The sequence below is a fragment of the Atractosteus spatula genome (genome assembly GCF_055471065.1).
Source record: "Atractosteus spatula isolate fAtrSpa1 chromosome 17 unlocalized genomic scaffold, fAtrSpa1.hap1 SUPER_17_unloc_6, whole genome shotgun sequence".
Classification (NCBI taxonomy): domain Eukaryota; kingdom Metazoa; phylum Chordata; class Actinopteri; order Semionotiformes; family Lepisosteidae; genus Atractosteus; species Atractosteus spatula.
The window spans coordinates 159,684-182,210 of record NW_028296638.1 but is presented as its reverse complement, the minus strand read 5'-3'; the positions used below and the strand labels follow the sequence as shown (position 1 = coordinate 182,210).

At 50.9% G+C, this 22,527-nt stretch overlaps 1 protein-coding gene and 1 pseudogene across 2 annotated transcripts; one reads left to right on the top strand and one right to left on the bottom strand.

Annotated features, from left to right (window-relative positions):
• Nucleotides 1–80: 80 nt before the first annotated feature.
• On the bottom strand, nucleotides 81–11,238 carry LOC148810792 (rab5 GDP/GTP exchange factor-like; annotated as a pseudogene). Its single transcript, XR_016086598.1, has 9 exons — nucleotides 10,609–11,238; nucleotides 8,979–9,143; nucleotides 6,915–7,054; nucleotides 6,483–6,634; nucleotides 6,110–6,179; nucleotides 5,436–5,571; nucleotides 4,880–4,974; nucleotides 3,688–3,943; nucleotides 81–3,037 (listed from the first exon to the last, which is right to left on the bottom strand). The product of XR_016086598.1 is annotated as a rab5 GDP/GTP exchange factor-like (transcript).
• A 1,986-nt stretch (nucleotides 11,239–13,224) lies between these two features.
• On the top strand, nucleotides 13,225–18,539 carry LOC148810791 (neutral alpha-glucosidase AB-like). Its single transcript, XM_088908927.1, has 5 exons — nucleotides 13,225–13,327; nucleotides 16,868–16,978; nucleotides 17,147–17,255; nucleotides 17,457–17,584; nucleotides 17,855–18,539. The coding sequence occupies exons 1-5, from the start codon at nucleotides 13,308–13,310 to the stop codon at nucleotides 18,003–18,005; spliced, it is 519 nt and encodes a 172-aa protein (XP_088765053.1). The 5' UTR covers nucleotides 13,225–13,307; the 3' UTR covers nucleotides 18,006–18,539.
• Nucleotides 18,540–22,527: the final 3,988 nt, after the last annotated feature.

The following is a 22,527-nucleotide window of genomic DNA, read 5'->3' as shown; positions in this document are numbered from 1 at the left end:
AACAGCTCACCTGGCTTCACTTTTAAAAATTAAATATGTTCATTGTTTTATGATTTTCCTTAAAAAGACAACTCTGTACATTCTGAGAAGACATTTTATTGGATAAAAATAGGCTTTAGTTTTTATGAGAAAGGAAAGGTGACTGCCAGAGCACCAGAGGTATTTTAGACAGCTTCAGGGTTGGCAGGAACCTGTTTCTGTTTTACAAGTGATTATGCATCTTACAAATCTTAATTACAGCTCTGAAAACAAAAGCAGAGGGCATGTGTCCTGCGCAAGGTAGTCTTTACATTTTCAGTAATTCTGTTTCTGGATATGAAATGCACATGGAAAACTACTGTAGAAGGAACAGAAAGGAGCTTCTATCCATGTGCAAACATGTTCCAGACATGGAATGTACTGAAGTTGAGAACATAACTCAATTTAGAATGATTATTAAAGGGATGACAACAAAAAAACATTTAACAACATAAAATAAATATGGTGAAACAGTTCAAATGTGCATGAAAAAAAGTTCAGAGGCACAGGTATTTCTATTATTTGATGCAAGCATTTTAAAGTATAGGGTGACAATTCCAAAAGACACGGCACGAGAGAATAAGAATTTATTGTTAATACACATTCATATCGGTTCTTCATGTGCTTTATTCAAAACTTCATGTCACCAGTAAACATCACAAGCACTACGCAGACTGCTTGTACACAACACAAGGACTTGTGCTAGTGGCTTTGTTTACTGAACACAATCATTGTGAACCCACTTCACCCACCCCCCACTCCCCCAGAAAGTTCCACGAGTATCTTCCGTATACCTCCTCATTTTTTAGCCCTGCTGAAACTGCACACAGCAGCCTGCGGCAGCTGGAGATTAATTCAGAAAGCACTAGTATGCTTACACTGTAACTTGTTCCAAAATACAAGTAGTTGGTTAATAGTTATTTGTTCTTGTACCACTATGGTTACAAGGGTTGTGATGCACTGCTTTCCTTTCTAGATTTCATAGTTGCTAGAGTCCCAGCTGCCTGAAGTTATGTTTTCAGGCAGTGCTGCCAAGCACTCTATCGTCATGAATTTGGGTTGAGATAGTGGCTGTTTTCACGAGAACATTACATTTATTCCAGAGGCTCTTGAGGCCCTGGAGACTGGGACCCATAGGTGGGGTAGGCGATTGTCCTCTGATCGCTTACCAAATTGTTATAAAATAATCATTTTCCCACCCACGGTCGGGCCTGTTAAGTTACATAACTTGAGTACATACGTGGGATAAAGTTAAGGAACACCAATAACACAGAGCTTACACTCAGAGACAGACTTTAACAGGACATCACAGTCTAATACCAATACCAGCTTCATAAGAAAAGGCACCGAGGTGGAAGGTCCCGACTTCATTATTTATACGCAAAGGCGCTTGAGGAAAGACCAAAAAAATCAGAAATGTCAAACTTTCTCTAGTCCACTACAAACAAAATAATTTAGACATGTTCTTCTATTGAGCACCCTGATTCATTTTAAAAAGTACAAGAAAGAGGCTGCTGAAATGAGACTAGCAGAATTGATGACCTGTTCCTTAAATTACAGACCTGTCTCTTAGTTTTACTTGAGTGCTGTAATACTTGCATTCCACCACAAGAGGGAAGCATTGGTTATTTTTGGTTACAATCAAATAACAGTTCTTGAATACTGCACTTCAAACTCAGGTTAAAGCTCTGCGTTGTATAAATATGGCACTTCACTACACGTATCAGACTGCTGTTGAAAGAGGGTTTTTTTCTACACCCACTCCCCTTGTCTCTATAACTCCAAAAGATCTAGAATCGTCGCACCAGTACAATTACCTGGGTTTACAAAGCAAACCCTTTTTTTCCCCAGAGCATGTTTTACTTCCCCTCTGCCCTGGGAATGAAGCAATTCTGATTATTTAAAGGCCGGTTTAGGTTAAGCAGCCAAAAGACTCCTGTGCTTCACAGTCGACAAACAAAAACAATAAATATGTGGCTAAGATCACGTAGGATTCAACTGACGATAATTCAGAGAAAAAGGAAAAAAGGTGCAAAGATGTAGGTACCTGAGTAGTAACCACTCTTAAGTATTGTTTAAGACTTCCAGCGCTTAAATATTCATAACTAAGTAGGAAACAAAATACTCATCTTTATTGGTGTGTCACAGAGAAAGCAAGCAGGCAGGTACAACTGTAGAATGAACTACTGGTACCTCACAGCTGACACTTTCCTAACTAAAACATGTTCAACGTGCAGTAAATGCAGCCTCTGAGAAAACAAATTTGTCAATGAGACCTCTCTGAGTTTACTGAACAGTGCTACCCTAGTGTAGCAGGACCCCTCAGGCCTGCTTCAGAGTGCCTGCCCGATCCAAAAAGCATCCCCCTGCGCTGGCCCTTCACGAGGAAAACCTATTGAGTTACCCTGCACCCTGGTATAGCTGTGTTCTTGGCAATGGACTGAAGATAAAACACTGGTGTTTGCAAAAGTCCCAGCTGAAGGGCTGGTCGCCAAAACCTAACACTTCGAGACAGAAGCCAGAAATCAAACCGTGTTACTTGGTTTCCTGTTTTCCACAGAACTGTTACAATAAGGTCTCAAACACCAAAGCCTTGAACTTCAGCCCAGTAATTTGTAAACCCATTTTACCAAAAGTAATACCTGGGGTTGAAGTTTCAGAAGCGAACATCCAGACGCCCAGGCAGGCCACGCCCCTGAAGCTAGCTCTGACTCGGGGGCTCTGTGCATGTGAAGTTCAGGGGGACCTTGGCCTGGATTTCCTCCACCTGCGTCTGCACTGCCTGCACCCACCGCGCCAGGTCTGCCTGCAGGGCCTGCGCCCCCTCCGCCAGCTGCTCCTGCCGGCTCGCCACCTCCGCCAGGAGCTGCCGGTTCTTCCTGGCCCTCCGAAGCCCCTCGCAATCCGTCTCCGCGTCCCGCGGGGCCGCGCGCTTGCCCTGCATGTACCCCTCGAACTCCTCGGCGCTCAGGTTCAGGGCCGGGCCGTCCAGCTTCTCGATGAAGGCCACAGCGCAGCACTGCCGGGAGAGCAGAGACCTGGCTTCAGTTTTAAACAGTTTCTGGGTGAACAGACAGGACGCGACATAGACATATGATACACAAGATGATAAAAGGAACGTCAAATGGTTAATTTTTACAGGACTTGCTTACAGTACACATGTGGTTCATTAATTTTTAGTTTCTTCTTGCATATACAGTCTCGTGAAAAGCATTCACCCCTTCCTGCATTTTCTTCCTATGGAATATTGACAGTGCTTCATGTGGGTCCTAATGATGTATACAGACAGTCTGAGTGAACAAATAACACCAACATTTGGTACTTGTTTCATTAATTTCAGGAACAGTCATCCAACTTCTAGTGTCCCTGTGTGTAAAAGTCCCCCCTAGTTCAATCAATTCAACTAAAAGGCATAACTAAGGCGGTCTGTGTGAATACTTGATTAAGTAACCGGGGCTTATTTGCATCAGCCCTGCTCGGTGTAAAAGAAACTCAGCTGTTCATCATCGTCATCGTCACCAGTGAAGCCCCACCCATACAGACCCTCAGAGCCACGCCACGCCCCGTTCAAAAGAGATTCCTGAAGGTCGTCGCGGGAGTGCGCCAGTCTGGGGACGCTCTGGGGAAGCTCTGGGCCGCAGAGGCCCGCGGTCCCGCAGCTGGACTCACCAGGTTGGTGAAATAGTAGCCGGACGCCCCGGCCATGAGGCTGTGCGGCAGGCCGAAGCGGGTGATGTACTGCGTGTTGGAGTGCAGCCGGGGCGGGCTGGCCTTCAGCACCACCAGGATCATGCCGGACAGAAGTCGTCGGCGCTCGCCGGCTCCGAGCTTCTGGAGGCCAGCACCCGGAAGACACTCTGGTTGCACTTGGAGACGCAGGCCAGCTTGTCCTGCGGCGCTCGCCGGGCGTCCATCTCGATTATCGCTGCCGAGAGCAGGGGGCGAAATGCCTTCATCGTACGGCCACTGGGGTTCGGGAAGTTTCAGAATCTCTCTTCATCCACTAATGTTCTAATCGCTGCTTCCAATTCCGAGTCACAGGAGGAGCTGGAGTCTATTCCAGCAAGGAACAGGCACAGGGCAAGATACAGCCTGGACCGGACACGCACATACTCACAACTGGGCCAGCATTCCCAGAAGCCCGTTAACCTGCCAGTATGTCTTTGGACTGTGGAAGGAAACTGGAGCACCCAGAGGAAACCTAAGAGAGCATGGGCAGGCACTCCACACAGACAGCACCCCAGGCCTGTAATTGAACCCAGGGCCCCAGCATTGTGACGCAGCAATGCTGACCATTGGTAGAGTATAAGAGTGGCTAACTAGCTACAGCCCCATGTAGGACAGTGACAGCTACTCAAAGTGTTGACAAGACAGGTGATCCTGGTGTTCAGGACTATTACACATTCAAGGCATAGATACATTTGAAGGCGTTCCAGGAAGTGAGTTTAATCAGAACTCTTGAGCACAGATCGCTTATGTGCTCAATGAAAAGTCATGCTCAGTGGCCTGGCCAGACATGATGCCCTGATCCTGTCTGACACTGGTAGAGAGCCACTGGGGTCACTGGGTTCCATGAATGTGCAGGCCTTCAAGTGGTCGTCTATCAAAGACTATTATACAAAGCTGTCTGGTTTTGTGTGCACTTTACCCTGTTGTTCTGTAAAAATAAATTCAAAATAGCACAATGGAACGTACCAGCTGAACAAAATAATTAAAAAAGCCTAAGATATCGAACGGAGATGGTGAGGACAGAACAGCATAAGGCATAGCATCTACATACATTTCAGTGCACAACAACAGAGCCATATTCTGTTATTAATCAGTGAGAAATTAAAAGTTACCTTCTTAAAAAAAAACTCACCTGTGATGGCAGGCAGGAGGGCGTCACTGTTGACCTCTAACCTCTCCTCTTTAATGGGAACATGAAGCATCTGAGGGGTCACCCAGCTGAGAGATCTGTGGAAATAGCAGTGGCAAAGATCAGCTTAGTAACTAGTTAGGCAGTGTAGATGTAATAGTAAAAGGCTGCTTCAGACATTCCTAAACCTAATACAGAAGGAAAGACCTCTGTCCAATTATAGTCCACTTCATTAGAAAAACTCATGTGGTGATTTTCTGGACTCTGGGCCTAACCTTCAGTGGTTTAGCAGGTATGCAATCTGAGATACAAATTTTGTTTTAACCCACATGGCTTAAGGAATGATATCTTGCCTTCCTACACCCTGTAAGCCTGAATGAGATTTTGACTTTAAGGAATAATTTCAGCCTATTTGTGTAAATTTCCTCCAGAGGATTAGCTGTCCGCTTGGTGATGTATTCTGGGATTTTCAGCATCTGTTATGAACAACAGCCTATAAAAGGATGACTGTTACTGAGCTGTACTCAGCGGGCTTCCAGGTCTGTGGTCCGAGTCTCACCGGATCCTCCTCTGCAGAGCCAGGTCTTTCTGCTCATCGTCAGAGCTGTCGTGGCAGAACACCCACTTGTGCAGACGCGTCATGATCAGCTTTTCAATGTGCTCCATCATCTGCACCGTCTGCTCCTCGGAGAGGCCTGCAGGACAGAGGGGGGGCAGCAGCTCGAGCCCGAGGGAATCCCACACCCTTCCTCCAGCTCACTGCATGTGCACAACCAAGCCACAGCCAAGCGCTCTTTCAGGCGTGCAACAGGCATTCCTCTCACACGTATCGGTTCTGTGCTCCACAGAACCTTTGGGTTCAATCGGTCAGTCTCTCTCTATGGGTACAGGCAACACGGCAGACTAGAACAGCACGAAAAAGACTTCTATCCCTTTCTTGACCAGAACAAATCCCAGATCTCAACTGTACCGAAAACTGTGTAACAAACTGTTTCAGCAAAGGTCTGGATCCAACACATCCAGCCCAATTTGCTGCAAAATCTGGCCCTTGTGTCACTACGCTACTGACAATCAACCAAACAAGACAGTTTATACATAAGGCCATTCAGTCCCGTCAGACACACAGCACATGAGACCATTCAGTTGTTCTTTAGTTAAATAATGGGGGCCAACCATAAGATACACAAGTTCATACAAAATTGTATTATACACCTCCAACTGCTTTTTACTCACTGCTGAAGTGTCCGGCGATACTCTGATAAAAATCCTGCACCAGATCCCACTGTTTCTGTACCAGCAGATCCTACAAAGAGACAGACGGGGGATCAGCCAATGCCAAGTTCTTCCAGGTTCTAAGCTCTTCATCTCAGTGACACTAGAAAGAGGTCTGCTGCCTCACCTTCTCAGAGAAGCAGTGTGAGAGGGCACTGGACAAAGCGTTAGCAGACCTGGGGCACAGTGGGCTAGAGGAGGAAGGAGAGAGTGGGGAGGGTGAGAGGTGGCAGGAGACAGGCTGTGAGTGACAGGCAGTCTGGGAGCAGAAATACAGATGGGAGACTGGCAGAGACGTGGACAGAGACAGGTAGTCGGTGAGAGGGGCTATTACATGGTAGGCCTCCATGGTGTTGACAAAGGCCGTGCAGCGCGACTACAGGCTCTGGGAGAACGGCTTGCACAGCAGCTTGAGGAAATTAGTAAAGTCTCCAGGCTGGAGGCTCTGAAACGCCTTTAGGGCAGCAGACTGGCTCTCTGTGGACTCTGGGGACAGAGAGGAGACAGATATTAGTAAAACCAAAAACCCTGCAAGGGGATGAAGGAGCTTGACTGGTAAAGCCCAGGCTCAGAGAGCCGCCCATTGATAAAAACAGAACAGCACAACTGACACTCACTTCAGAGCCAAACTAGATTTCACAGGAAATCTGTGAAACAAACACTGTCCTTAGTTTACTAGTCAGGTGATGGGTGAATTTAAAAGCCTGTGGCTCATTTTGAGAAAATGACGCCTTTGTGTTTTGAGCTATGTAGAGGACCATCTCACCGTTGGGTTTCTTCGGAGAGGAAGAAGGGCCCCAGAAAAGCCTCTTCATGGTGTTGACTCGTCGCCCCTTTTCTGTGCTCTTCTTCTCCTCGAACTTGGAGAAGGTGATGGCTGAGCCCCCTTCCACACCGGGGCTAGGGCTGTGGACACAAAACAGCAACCCCACACACGCTTAGCCATCGCAGAGCGAAGATCTACACACCCCAGGGCACACCGGCCACGGGAAGTCAGAAAGCAACGAGCGCATCCTGTAAAGTACTGGCAAGATCTAGGCAGGAAACTAATTCAGGGCAAACCAAACCAGCAAAATAAGTATCGGAGAACAAGAAGAAAGGGTGGAAGGTATTTGGAACAGAGAACCTAGCCATATACATGAAACAGATTCCCTGGGATCTTTTAAAAAAGGGTTGAATGAGATGATGTTCAATGCTGTACTAGCAACCAAACAAATGATGAGCCCAATGGTCTCTTTTCACTTGTCACCTTGTACCAAAAGCACATGCTTTCTTCAAATGTACACAGGCTGCGCACTGAAGCTCACATGTACACACAATCAATTAGTGCACACGTGAACCCCAATCTCTCTAATGCACAAGAGATAAATACACTCCTTATAAGAACACGGCACTGGAGGGATACAGAATTATGTCATCTTTCTCCAATACAGGGTTGAGGGGGAGCCGGAGCCTATCCTGTCAAGCAACAAATGCAAGTCAGGTCGCCAGTCCACCACACAGACACAAACACGCACTCACACCAGGGCCCGTTTTCCCAGAAGCCTAGCAGCTTGTCCTAGCAGCAGGTCTTTGGACTGTGGGAGGAAACCGGAGCAGCTGGAGGAAACCCACAAGAACGCAGGCAGGGCAAACTCCACAAAGAAACTCTCCTTGAATCGAACCCAGGGCCCCAGCTCTGCGAGGCAGCAACGCTGACCACTGCACCACCCTGCCGTCCAAACGTACATTCAAGATATATACAAGCTAACAGACGTGCTTGAAAAACACTTGAAAAGGTCAACACAAAAATCTTGTTCTGGGGATAAGTAGGGTCAACACAGGTGGAAAATTAGGAGAGGACAAGTAAGAACTGCTTACACATAAATGTAGCTTATCGCAAAAAAAATATCCCTGTGTTCTCTCCTGTGCCTTAGGTGTTTCCATATCATTTAGAAATGAAAATGTAAGCCAGTGTGGCAAAGTACATGATCACATTTAAACCCAGAGCTGCTGTACTGGTTTCATGGCTCCATGAAACTGATAAAAAATTGCAAAGGTAGCTGCATGCTCTCATCTGGAGGATTTCAGCGTACAAACGCGTACATTTCTTTACTAAAAACCTAGAGGGGAGCAGGGATAATATCAAATATCCAAGACCGTCCAGCTATATATGGGAGAGGCCGTAATAAATATATCTTAACGATGACCCACGTAATAGTTCACTGGACTGAATAATTCAACTATTCTCTATTTCTTCATGCTGTACTAAGAACGGGATCAGCTGGTCTCCAACCTTGTTCCACAGGTTTTTTTGCTGCACTTGAGTGTGCAGCTGGGGATGGTGCCGAGACTGTACCATACCAGTAATACTCAACTTAGTACGCAGCTCTGTAACAAATCTACAAGTTCACTGCGATTGACCTATTTTTCTTTTTTTTTTAAGTGAATGTGAGATGCAATTCCATAGGAAACACTTAAGCTCGGTATTTAACCAACATTTGTACATTCAAAACAATCGCCAAGCCCTGAAGAATGAACAGATCCCACCAAATACCATCTGCACAATTCAGTTAGTCCACATCGTGTGCACATATTGTGCCAAGAATTTGGGAGCAGCTGCAGGTGGTCAACAGCATCACAGCTGAAGAAAAGCAGCATTTTTTTTGATCACGAGCTTTAGAATGTTTTCACAAGAACACAGAAACATGCAAGAAGGACGGTGATACACCACTGAAAGCTTCCTGAAAACGACTCTTTTTGAGTCGTGCGACGCAGTTATTAAAGGCAGGGCTCGGGGACACGGCCCCGGGACGTGTACTCAGGCAGTGCGGTCCGCCGTGGGCCCTACCTGCTGTGCTGCCTGCAGGCCTGCGCCCTGCGAGACCTCTCTCGCCAGCACTTGGAGCAGCAGCCCTGCCACGCGGGGTTGCCATAGTAACCACAGCCATCTTTGCACAGCAGCTCCGACTGGTCCACGTGAATTCCCCTGGGTTCCGCCCACATTCCTCCTGGCCTGGAAACAGGGGTCACGGCTTGTTAATGTCACAGCGAACTGTAGTTTCACAAGTGGCAAGCTTTGTCCTCAGATAAATAAACTGAATTGAATCAAAACTAAAATCCAGAACAAAAACACCAGGTTATGGGTTAAGTAACACATGGGAAGCTTAAATGTTGAGCGTACAGTGTACTATAAGTAGGGCAATACCTAGAGCATTCCTGCGTCACGGGACAGCCTGAAGTCATGCCTTGCTCGCTAGATGCCTCAGATTTACAGGAAGAGAGGACAAGAAATGTAACAATACTCATATAAGGAATCTTTGTAAACCCCATCTTATCCCTTCTGGTTTATCTTTTTGGAATGCAATATTTCAAAATATAAACTGGAAGTTAGTTTGGACAACTCCTGATAGATATTGGGATATTTATTTGATAGGTATTACAAATAAAGTTAGAGATATCGTTTAAAATTGTTCATAAGTTTTATTCAGTTAAATTAGTGCTCTCTAAATTTAAACCTGAGCAGGATGATCTGTGTGTTTTTTGTCGGGCTGAAAGGGAATCTTTTGTGCACTTATTTGTAAGGTGTGTGTTTGTGAAGTTGTTTTGGACGGACTTCCAGAGTTTTGTTTGCAGGCAGTTAAAGGTGTTTTTTAGATTTAAGGATTTTGATATTTTATTGTACTGTTTAATAGAAAATTTGGAAAAAGAGCATTTATTTATAGTCAATTTATTAGTCATTTCACATCCATAAATCAAAATGGTCTAATAATCCCCTTTTTAGTACTTTTGAGGTGGAGCTGAAACACTATTTAAATTCTATACAAAATTTGAGAAATAATAAAGCAAGGAAAACATATGATATATGTAAAAAATACAATTTGATCACACAATTTACTTCATTACCTCTGGCGGTTGAATGTTTTTTTTTCTGTTTGGGTTTTTTTCTATTGTACCTGTTTTTGATCCTCTGGTTGTACTTGTATTTGTAAATTCTTTATAAGTTTAATAAAAAAAATTATGAAAAAATATTTATTACAGGAAAAGCGATGAGTTTTAGAAAAAAAAAACTAAAGCGACTCAAACTCCACCTTGGTGTAGGCCTACTTGCCAATAAATCCCGGATTCGTTTAATCACCAGATTCTAGCAGGTTAAAGATGAACGTCACTCTCTTACAAGTACTTTGAATTTCACAAATTAACCTGCTGCGTCATATTTTTCATAAATCAGTGAAGGAAAGCTGCCCGCACTGATCTCTGAACGCCTTTCCTCCGCACATCAGTGTTGATAAGGGTTTCATCTCTGGATAGTGGCAGCACTCTGGAAACGTGTCAGCAATGCAATTTTCTTAATGCAATAAAAGTCATCAACGAACAAAGACAGCAACGCGTATAATCGTTACTTCAACGAAAATTCCTAAAAGTTCGAAAATCGAAGATATAAAATACTCTTCAAAAAATATATTTTCGTTGTAAATTACCTGCACAAAGCTGAAGCTAAGATTACACCAATCGCCGCCCGTATGCGATCTCGTTGTAGGAGACGAGTTATATACTAGACTAGTTATCTTTATTTAAGTTTTCCATATTTAACTAGTTTTCAAATAGGCTTTATATCCGCCGCCCTAGGCACCGAAAGTGAGTGATGCCCTGTTGTTGTACAATCATTTTTAATAACTTAGAAAATAAAATCGATCAAACCCAGACATTTTCTCCCCCGGATCTCAAATGCAAATTAAAGAGAAAAACAGCCTGTTTTTTCTTGGAGTTTTTTTTTGCTAGATGCATGTCGTCTTTTTTTCCGGCGTTTTACTGCTATCAGCCCAGACAACTTTTGCTTGTTTCCCGGAGTTTCCGCAAATGCCGGTGCGTGATGTCTTGATGTTTACAGAGGCTGTCAGATCCGATTTCCCACCCCACTGTCCCAAACACAGCAAAAAGAGGGTTGAAGGGCAACTCATCGGGCTGGACGGCAGCAGTGCCTACACTTTACTGCAACACCGGTGTATGAACGAAGCTGACAGATAAATCAAGTTCGAGATAAAGTACGATTCACCCTCTTCTGTCTCTTGGTGCTTCGTCCGTAACCCGGAAATGCTACACTAAGCGTCACGAATGATCCGGAAGTGTATGCAAATAGCCGAATTTCAATCAAAGTAGAAGACTTTCAGCTGCCACAGTAGCATATGAGGAGTATAGCAACATTAAGCGAAGTGACAAGCAGCTGAAACACCTGCTTTGTTATTTCTTCATGGTTAACTGTAATTCCTTGAACATTCAGCTAAAATTTGAGAGGGTCCTTTTTTCATTTTAAATCGCCTCCACTAATCTCCACGTTTGACAAATCTAAGATGATTCATTTTTTATGAATTTTACAGCACCTTTCTTCCATTTATACTACTGTAAAAATTGTCATCGCTATATTTTTCCTAGAAATGTTTTTTTTTTCTGTTCAGTGAAAAGGGTTTTAAGATGCAAGCTTTTAAAGGAGCTGTATCTGAAATGTGTTATTAAATCAAATTATTATATTTAAATTCAATCGTTTTTTTAAACTATAACCAGGGACAAAAACTTTTTTTGCACCACCAAAAGTGGTGAGACATACAATGTTAAGACAGTCAGCCAATAGCAAATCACCCTTCTTCATTCCCTTTTAAGTCTTTATTAATATTTTTGGTCTGGGTGGATCACCTCTAGAAAAACTGCAGTGCAGAATTGGATGGGGAAAATTTGTGCCTCTCCACAGGTGGATGGAATCTATTGCACAGACCCTCAGCTAATAGTAAATCACCTTGTTTTTGGCAGCTAGGTGTCTCTGTCAAAACTGCTGGGGTTTATAGAGCACCTCCTATTCCCAGACTGGGACTGTGCAGCGATGGGCAGGGAGCAGTCTCACTCCCCTCCCAGCCAAACAAAAATGTGTGCCTCTTCAAAAATATTTCAGATCTACTCTACAGATCCTCAGCTAATTTAGTACATCACCATGGTTTTCTCAGATAAGTGTCTCTGCTAAAGCTGCTGGGGTTTATAAGACCACTTGCTGTTCCCAGACTGGGACCGTGCAGTGATGGGCAGGGAAAAGTGTCAACAACAACCGTGATCCCATCCAAAGTAATGCTGACACTGAAGATCATAGTATTGCGACCAAAACCATAGCTGTGACAGGGAGTAAGCGTACAATAAAAAAACAGTTCTTAGACACAGAGTGGATGACTGGCACTGTTTTGAAAAGGCAGAAACCGTTATGCATCTAAATCACCCAACAGCCAAAAAAAACAAAGGTGGAGTGCGATGCTTGCACTGAGCAGCTTAACTTTGTGTAGGTATGACACAGAATGACAGAGATACTGAATCTGTAGGGTTTCTGTGTTGCTCAGAAAATTGTGATGTTAAAGCCATGGCATTAAAAACTGGGTTCACTTTAATGAACAAATGTGAAGCACTCAGCAGTTTAATACATAATAAGTCAGATGTAACCAAAAAAAAAGTAAAATTGATGTGTCACATGTCAGCATTGGTGCTCAAACAGCGCTGGATTATCTCAGTTTTGGGGCTTATTGTGGTAAGGCAGACAAACAAATGGTAGTTCAGGTGGGTAGCTGCGTCAGCATGCGTAGGCTGCAAAGGAACAAGTAATTGTTTTCTTTCTTTTTTCCCCAGCATGGAATAAACCTACGTTTCGACCGTGGAGCCTTCTTCAGGTGTTAACAGATGGTGTCCAGCGGGGTCAGTGCTGGGGGTCACACTGCCCTGAGGTGTCCAGGGGGGTCAGTACACTGGACCACAGTCCCCTGCCGCAGGGAACACCTGGCCTGGATCGGACTGCTGCGCACTTGGAATCTACAAATCAACAACCTACATAGTGAAGTTTTAACGCAGTGAAACTAAAAAACAAGCGAGAATTACGCCACTTCCTCGGCACGTCCTACACTGCCACCCTGCGCCCTGAGGCAGCTTCGCTCTTGCAACAGTAAAGACAGAGATCCGTCTTGAACACAAACACCTGTACGCGTAACCACCTATCGCGTCCCGCCATGTGCGCCCCCCTCCCTCAGCCTTGCTCATGCATATTCATGAGCCGAGGCTGCGAGCCGGCCAATCAGGGGAGGCTGACGTAACCTCGCGAGAAGCCGGAATACAGAAAAGGAATCGGGAGAGCAAAGCTCAGGTTTGAATCAAGATGGCGACTTACTCTATGAGGTACGGTGTAGCGGCGCCGGCGGCTCGTTTACCTGCCTCCTGTGCTGGATTAGACGAGGCTGCGGCGGCTGGGGGTCTGTCCGACCACGGAGTGTGCAGGGAAGCTGGCGGTGCTGCTCTCTGTCCTCCAAGGTCTGCGGGTTCCCCGAGCCGGCGGTGCCGGGTGGAGGGGCTCCTGGGCGCCGGGTCTGGGGGGATGGAGGAGGCGGTTAGGCCGCAGATCAGGGGTTTAGTTTCGCTGGCCCGGCCAGTGTTATGCGACGCCAGCCGGCGAGGGGGAGGTCGGGTTGGGCCTGGTTGCATCACGCAGCCCGGGGTCTCGGCGGGCTTCCCGGCTCTGAAAATAATAATTGCTTACACTTCTATAGCGCTTTTCTGGACACTCCACTTAAAGCACTTTACAGGTAATAGGGACTCCCCTCCACCACTCCCAATGTGCAGCCCCACCTGGATGATACCGGACCATTCGGGCCCGGACTACCAGACTCGGAGACAGTTTTTACCCCCGCACTATCGAACTATTAAACTCCCAGCCTCTCTCACTCTCACCTATGATCTGAACCTCACAGTACCTTCTTTCTTACCAAAAACTTAAACACACATTGAAAATCTACCTCTACCATACATGTCAAAAGCTCACTCCCCATAATTTCATTCCGTTAATGCATGTTCTTGCACATAACCTGTTACCTTTGTTGTTTTGCACACTGCCTGTTGTCCCTGTCTTTCTTATGTTAAACAATTGAATTGTTTTTTTGTACTACTTATTGTCCGAGAGCTAGCTAAATAGCATTTTGTTATACCATATACAGTGGTGTGAAAAAGTGTTTGCCCCCTTCCTGATTTCTTATTTTTTTGCATGTTTGTCACACTGAAATGTTTCAGATCATCAAACAAATTGAAATATTAGACAAAGAGAACACAAGTAAACACAAAATGCAGTTTTTACATGAAGGTTTTTATTATTAAGGGAAAAAAAATCCAAACCTACATGGCCCTGTGTGAAAAAGTGATTGCCCCCCCTGTTAAAACATAAATCAACTGTGGTTTATCACCTCTTTGGAAAGCTGAGTTCAATTTCTCTAGCCACACCCAGGCCTGATTACTGCCACACCTGTTCTCAATCAAGAAATCACTTAAATAGGACCTGCCTGACAAAGTGAAGTAGACCAAAAGATCCTCAAAAGCTAGACATCATGCTGCGATCCAAACAAATTCAGGAACAAATGAGAAACAGTAATTGAGATTTATCAGTCTGGAAAAGGTTATAAAGCCATTTCTAAAGCTTTGGGACTCCAGTGAACCACAGTGAGAGCCATTATCCACAAATGGCGAAAACATGGAACAGTGGTGAACCTTCCCAGGAGTGGCCGGCCGACCAAAATTACCCCAAGAGCGCAGCGACGACTCATCCAAGAGGTCACAAAAAACCCCACAACAACATCCAAAGAACTGCAGGCTTCACTTGCCTCAGTTAAGGTCAGTGTTCACGACTCCACCATAAGAAAGAGACTGGGCAAAAATGGCCTGCATGGCAGAGTTCCAAGACGAAAACCACTGCTGAGCAAAAAGAACATAAAGGCTCGTCTCAGTTTTGCCAGAAAACATCTTGATGATCCCCAAGACTTTTGGGGAAAATACTCTGTGGACTGACGAGACAAAAGTTGAACTTTTTGGAAGGTGTGTGTCCCATTACATCTGGCGTAAAAGTAACACAGCATTTCAGAAAAGGAACATCATACCAACAGTAAAATATGGTGGTGGTAGTGTGATGGTCTGGGGCTGTTTTGCTGATTCAGGACCTGGAAGACTTGCTGTGGTAAATGGAACCATGAATTCTGCTGTCTACCAAAAAATCCTGAAGGAGAATGTCCGGCCATCTGTTCGTGACCTCAAGCTGAAGCGCACTTGGGTTCTGCAGCAGGACAATGATCCAAAACACACCAGCAAGTCCACCTCTGAATGGCTTAAGAAAAACAAAATGAAGACTTTGGAGTGCCCTAGTCAAAGTCCTGACCTGAATCCGATTGAGATGTTGTGGCATGACCTTAAAAAAGCGGTTAAGGCTCGAAAACCCTCCAATGTGGCTGAATTACAACAATTCTGCAAAGATGAGTGGGCCAAAATTCCTCCACAGCGCTGTAAAAGACTCATTGCCAGTTATCGCGAACGCTTGATTGCAGTTGTTGCTGTTAAGGGTGGCCCAACCAGTTATTAGGTTTAGGGGGCAATCACTTTTTCACACAGGGCCATGTAGGTTTGGATTTTTTTTTCCCTTAATAATAAAAACCTTCATTTAAAAACTGCATTTTGTGTTTACTTGTGTTCTCTTTGTCTAATATTTCAATTTGTTAGATGATCTGAAACATTTCAGTGTGACAAACATGCAAAAAAATAAGAAATCGGGAAGGGGGAAAACACTTTTTCACACCACTGTACCTGTATATGAGTATAATGACAAACTTGAACTTGACGATGCGACATCAGCCACCGTGCACCAGAACGCTCACCACACATCAGCTGTGGTGTCAGGACCAAGTCAGGACCTCGGTTTTACGTCTCAGCCGAAGAACGGTGCCTGTTTACAGTATAGTGTTCCCATCGCTAGTGGGGGATTAGGACCCACGTGGACCACAGGGTGAGCGCCCCCTGCTGGCCCCACTAACACCATTTCCAGCAGCAACCTTAGTTTTTCCCAGGAGGTCTCCCATCCTGGTACTGACCAGGCTCACACCTGCTGAGCTTCAGTGGGCTGCCAGCTGTGAATTGCAGGGTGATATGGCTGCTGAAAATAAGCGCACAGCACAGCACCCGTCTCCCGGGGACACGCAGGGCCGAGCCTCCAGCTGCGCTGTGCTTTAATCCCAGATGTGGTGCCTCCGGGGGAAAGGATTATATAATAGAGACAAAAGTACTCACACTACACTCTCTTCTTTAATTTTCGTGGAGTTTTTCTCCATTTCTCCAGTTCCTCCGTCTTCCAAGCCAGTCCACAATCCGTTCTCTCAATCCTTATTCAGTCCGAGTTCCAAAGTCCGTAAGGTTCCACAAATCCGCGCCATATCCAAATCACAAACCGTAAACTGTAATCCTTTATTTCTTCCATAAATCCATTATGCTTAAATCTGTACCAACACCAACCAAATTCACCTACTGGCTTCTGCACTGGTTCACTGTTTCCAGGGCATATATATTTTGTTTCCTGATGAGACACACCTGTGTCTTGTTGTTTTTCGGACTGAGCCCTTTCCATCTGCGGGTCAGCTGGTTTCTCTTAGCGGCCATCTTGGTCAGGTCTACGTCGAGTAGATACCTGTCCTGGATGACCCTTCCCCTGGTCATCTTACATAGATTAAAATATGGAGCAATCTCCTCTCTGTGTTTCTGCATTCGCCCGTCAGTTCAAGGTGCTTTATTAGCATGACCGATGGGTCCAATCAGTGTTGCCTCTGGGACTGTGGGGTCAGTCCCCTGTCTCTCTCTCTCTGTGTGGCTCTGGGACCGTGTGGTCAGTCCCCTGTCTCTCTCCCTTTATTGCAGGATACTGCGTTTCTGTCTGGCAGGACTGACTCTCTCAGCCCTCTGGCTCCAGCTGGTACAGGCTGTGCATCGCACTAACTTCAAGACCTGCAAGCAGAGCTCCTTCTGCAAGTGAGTGTGAACTCGTCCATTCTCCTGCCTCTGCTGAGATCCTCACACCAGTCTGAGCTGGTCAGCAGAAAGAGCCCCAGTGTCGTCTCTGCGACCACCCAGTGAGACTCTCTGGTGTGTGCATGTGCATGTACGTGCGCCTGTGCTCACGCTGTCCCTCTGTCCCAGGTGCCAGTGGGCTGTCCAGCCTGGCCAGTCCCTCTACAGAGCCCTACTGGACACCCAGCAGCTCAGCGATTCCAGACTCTCCCTGCAACTGCTCAACGAGAACAACAAGGTGAGGAGCAGGTCACCCCAGCCAGTGCCGGGGCTGAGCTGGTCAGTGTCAGTGCCGGGGGGGGCAGAGGTCACTGGGCGGGTGACCTGGTCAGTGTCGAGTGGGCAGAGGTCACTGAGGAGGAACTGACCGGTGAGGCAGGTGACCAGGTCAGTGTTGTGGACGGAGGTTGCTGCGGTTGACCCATGCTGTGTCTCCCAGGTGAAGCTGCTGCCGGAACTGTACAGGCTACAGGGCAACATGACCCGGATCAAGATCAACGAGCTGAAGCCACTGAGGCCCCAGATGGAGGTTCCTGATGTTCTGATCTGTGACCCACCTGCTTACCCGTGAGTAAGACCCGCGCAGGCAGGACCCCAGTTCGGATCCTCACGTCCCTTCTTGCATGTGGGACTCGCCAGCACCTCTGACCCGGGACGGCGAGAGGGTGGGGGGGTATCTGTTCTGTTTGGCTGCCCTGCTTTCCCTCCTGTGAAGCCTCTTGTCTGTTGCTGTGGAAACCACCTCCCTGTAGGAAACCACCCGCCCCGTAGGGGGCGCCCCCTTTGTACATAGCGCTCGTTCACACCACTCACCCCCCCCGAATCTCGTTGCTACAGTGACACGAAGAAGGAGGAGGAGGGAGCGGAGACCCAGGACGGCGGAGCACAGGTGGGAGAGAAGGCAAGTATCCCACAATGCACTGGAGCAGCACGTGCTCGATTGTTGTTTAACGAGGCAGTAAACAAAAGCAATATATTTTACGTTTGAGTTTAATTTCTGAGGGATACAGAAAAGCCGAATTAGAAAGCTAGAAGTGATAGAAACATGATCAGCATCCTTTAAACTCGATTGGTCCGGATCCTGCTGGATCCTGGGATTGTGCGTCCCAGGTTCCGGTGCTCTGGGGCTCCTCAGTCAGTGACGCCTCGATAACGCTTGCCCCCCTCCCCCCCCCACGAAGCAGCAGCAGGAGAAGGAGGAGGACCAGTCAGGAATGTGGGAGACCTTCAAGACCCACAGTGACAGTGCCCGCCGCACTCTCGGCCTGTTCTGGCTCAACGTGGCCCAGACCTGTGTGGACATCGTCTCCAACACCGCCGGCAGGAGCCCTGGGGTGGGGGGGTGTGCAGATGGGGCTGTGGGGCTGTGGGGGTGTGTGCGGATGGGGCTGTGGGGGTGTGTGCGGATGGGACTGTGGGGGTGTGTGCGGATGGGGCTGTGGGGGTGTGTGCGGATGGGACTGTGGGGCCCGGCGGGTTCAGGCTCTGGTCTGGATCGGCGAGTCTTAACTCTGGTCTGGCCCGGAGGACTCTGGTTGTGGTCTGGCCTAGTGGGTCTTGGCTGCGGTCCGGCCCGGTGGGTTCGGACTGCGGGCCGGCCCGGCGGGTTCGGACTGCGGTCCGGTCCGGCGGGTTCGGCTCCGGTCCGGCCCGGCGGATTCGGACTGCGGACCGGCCCGGCGGGTTCGGACTGCGGTCTGGCCCGGCGGGTTCGGACTGCGGTCCGGTTCGGCGGGTTCGGACTGCGGTCCGGCCCGGCGGGTTCAGACTGCGGTCTGGCCCGGCGGGTTCGGACTGCGGTCCGGTTCGGTGGGTTCGGTGGGTTCGGACTGCGGTCCGGCCCGGCGGGTTCAGACTGCGGTCTGGCCCGGCGGGTTCGGACTGCGGTCCGGTTCGGTGGGTTCGGACTGCGGTCTGGCCCGGCGGGTTCGGACTGCGGTCCGGCCCAGCGGGTTCAGGCTCCGGTCTGGCCCGGCGGATTCGGACTGCGGACCGGCCCGGCGGGTTCGGACTGCGGTCCGGCCCGGCGGGTTCAGGCTCCGGTCTGGCCCGGCGGGTTCGGACTGCGGTCCGGTTCGGTGGGTTCGGACTGCGGTCCGGCCCGGCGGGTTCAGACTGCGGTCTGGCCCGGCGGGTTCGGACTGCGGTCCGGTTCGGTGGGTTCGGACTGCGGTCCGGCCCGGCGGGTTCAGACTGCGGTCTGGCCCGGCGGGTTCGGACTGCGGTCCGGTTCGGTGGGTTCGGACTGCGGTCCGGCCCGGCGGGTTCAGGCTCCGGTCTGGCCCGGCGGGTTCGGACTGCGGTCCGGTTCGGTGGGTTCGGACTGCGGTCCGGCCCGGCGGGTTCAGACTGCGGTCTGGCCCGGCGGGTTCGGACTGCGGTCCGGTTCGGTGGGTTCGGACTGCGGTCCGGCCCGGCGGGTTCAGACTGCGGTCTGGCCCGGCGGGTTCGGACTGCGGTCCGGTTCGGTGGGTTCGGACTGCGGTCCGGCCCGGCGGGTTCAGACTGCGGTCTGGCCCGGCGGGTTCGGACTGCGGTCCGGCCCGGCGGGTTCAGGCTCCGGTCTGGCCCGGCGGATTCGGATTGCGGACCGGCCCGGCGGGTTCAGACTGCGGTCTGGCCCGGCAGGTTCGGACTGCGGTCCGGTCCGGCGGGTTCGGACTGCGGTCCGGCCCGGCGGGTTCAGGCTCCGGTCTGGCCCGGCGGGTTCGGACTTCGGTCCGGCCCGGCGGGTTCGGGCTCCGGTCTGGCCCGGCGGATTCGGACTGCGGACCGGCCCGGCGGGTTCGGGCTCCGGTCTGGCCCGGCGGATTCGGACTGCGGACCGGCCCGGCGGGTTCGGACTACGGTCTGGCCCGGCGGGTTCAGACTGCGGACCGGCCCGGCGGGTTCAGACTGCGGTCTGGTCCGGCGGGTTCAGGCTCCGGTCTGGCCCGGCGAATTCGGACTGCGGACCGGCCCGGCGGATTCGGACTACGGTCCGGTCCGGCGGGTTCAGGCTCCGGTCTGGCCCGGCGAATTCGGACTGCGGACCGGCCCGGCGGGTTTGGACTGCGGTCCGGCCCGGCGGGTTCAGGCTCCGGTCTGGCCCGGCGAATTCAGACTGCGGACCGGCCCGGCGGGTTCAGACTGCGGTCTGGTCCGGCGGGTTCAGGCTCCGGTCTGGCCCGGCGAATTCGGACTGCGGACCGGCCCGGCGGGTTCGGACTGCGGTCCGGCCCGGCGGGTTCAGGCTCCGGTCTGGCCCGGCGAATTCAGACTGCGGACCGGCCCGGCGGGTTCAGACTGCGGTCTGGTCCGGCGGGTTCAGGCTCCGGTCTGGCCCGGTGAATTCGGACTGCGGACCGGCCCGGCGGGTTCGGACTGCGGTCCGGCCCGGCGGGTTCGGACTGCGGTCTTTGCCTCAGTGCTGCAATGATGTAGTTGGATTCTCTCTTCCTGATCGATCGTGAAGAAATTCCTTCTGAGCAGCGCCGGGGCCTACTGGGCTCTAGTTCCACAGCAGTCGAGTCCAGGCCGGGTCTTACCAGAATGGGGTGTGTGCGGATGGGGCTGTGGGGGTGTGTGGTGGGTGTGTGGGTGTTGGGCGGTGTGTGGGGCTCCTGGGTGCTGTGGGCGTTGGGCAGTGTGTGGGGGTTCTGGGGAGTGTGTGGGCGATGGGCGGTGTGTGGGGGTTCTGGGGGGTGTGTTGGCGTTGGGCGGTGTGTGGGGGTTCTGGGTGCTGTGAGCGTTGGGCGGTGTGTGGGGGTTCTGGGGGCTGTGGGGTGTGGGCGTTGGGCGGTGTGTGGGGGTTCTGGGGGGTGTGTTGGCGTTGGGCGGTGTGTGGGGATTCTGGGTGCTGTGAGCGTTGGGCGGTGTGTGGGGGTTCTGGGGGCTGTGGGGTGTGGGCGTTGGGCGGTGTGTGGGGGTTCTGGGGGCTGTGGTATGTGTGGGCATTGGGCGGTGTGTGGGGGTCCTGGGGAGTGTGGGCGTTGGGTGGTGTGTGGGGGTTCTGGGGGCTGTGGTATGTGTGGGCGTTGGGTGGTGTGTGAGGGTTCTCGGGGCTGTGGTGTGTGTGGGCATTGGGGCGGTGTGTGGGGGTTCTGGGGGCTGTGGGCGTTGGGCGATGTGTGGGGGTTCTGGGGGCTGTGGTATGTGTGGGCATTGGGCGGTGTGTGGGGGTTCTGGGGAGTGTGGGCGTTGGGTGGTGTGTGGGGGTTCTGGGGGCTGTGGTATGTGTGGGCGTTGGGCGGTGTGTGAGGGTTCTCGGGGCTGTGGTGTGTGTGGGCATTGGGGCGGTGTGTGGGGGTTCTGGGGGCTGTGGGCGTTGGGCGGTGTGTGGGGGTTCTGGGGGCTGTGGGCGTTGGGCGGTGTGTGGTGGTTCTGGGGGCTGTGGGGGTGTTGGGCCTTGTGTGGGGGTTCTGGGGTGTGTGGGCTTTTGCGGTGTGTGGGGGTTCTATGCGATGTGTTAGCGTTGGGCAGTGTGTGGGGGTTCTGGGGGCTGTGGGGTTATGACGCAGTGGTGGCCAGGCCTGGCGAGGTGTGACGCAGTTGTGGCCGGGCACGGTGAGGTGCGCTGGCAGCTGCAGGGAGTGACACAGTTGTGACCGGGCACGGTGAGGTGCGCCGGCAGCTGTGAGGTGTGACGCAGTGGTGGCCGGGCCTGGCGAGGTGTGACGCAGTTGTGGCCGGGCATGGTGAGGTGCGCTGGCAGCTGCAGGGTGTGACGCAGTTGTGGCCGGGCACGGTGAGGTGCGCCGGCAGCTGCAGGGTGTGACGCAGTGGTGGCCGGGCCTGGCGAGGTGTGACGCAGTTGTGGCCGGGCACGGTGAGGTGCGCCGGCAGCTGCAGGGTGTGACGCAGTGGTGGCCGGGCGCGGTGAGGTGCGCCGGCAGCTGCAGGGTGTGACGCAGTTGTGGCCGGGCACGGTGAGGTGCGCTGGCAGCTGCAGGGTGTGACGCAGTTGTGGCCGGGCACGGTGAGGTGCGCCGGCAGCTGCAGGGTGTGACGCAGTGGTGGCTGGGCCTGGCGAGGTGTGACGCAGTTGTGGCCGGGCACGGTGAGGTGCGCCGGCAGCTGCAGGGTGTGACGCAGTTGTGGCCGGGCACGGTGAGGTGCGCCAGCAGCTGCGAGGTGTGACGCTGTGGTGGCCGGGCCTGGCGAGGTGTGACGCAGTGGTGGCCGGGCGCGGTGAGGTGCGCTGGCAGCTGCAGGGTGTGACGCAGTTGTGACCGGGCACGGTGAGGTGCGCCGGCAGCTGCAGGGTGTGACGCAGTGGTGGCCGGGCGCAGTGAGGTGCGCCGGCAGCTGCAGGGTGTGACGCAGTGGTGGCCGGGCCTGGCGAGGTGTGACGCAGTTGTGGCCGGGCACGGTGAGGTGCGCTGGCAGCTGCGGGGTGTGACGCAGTGGTGGCCGGGCCTGGCGAGGTGTGACGCAGTTGTGGCCGGGCACAGTGAGGTGCGCTGGCAGCTGCGGGGTGTGACACAGTGGTGGCCGGGCAGGGCGAGGTGTGCCGGCAGCTGTGTGACGCA

Coding starts and splice junctions, on each gene's coding strand:
- LOC148810791 (XM_088908927.1), top strand. CDS start 13,308: ATGGCGACTTACTCTATGAG. Junction 17,256..17,456: donor TGCTCAACGAGAACAACAAG/GTGAGGAGCAGG, acceptor TGTGTCTCCCAG/GTGAAGCTGCTGCCGGAACT. Junction 17,585..17,854: donor TGTGACCCACCTGCTTACCC/GTGAGTAAGACC, acceptor TCGTTGCTACAG/TGACACGAAGAAGGAGGAGG.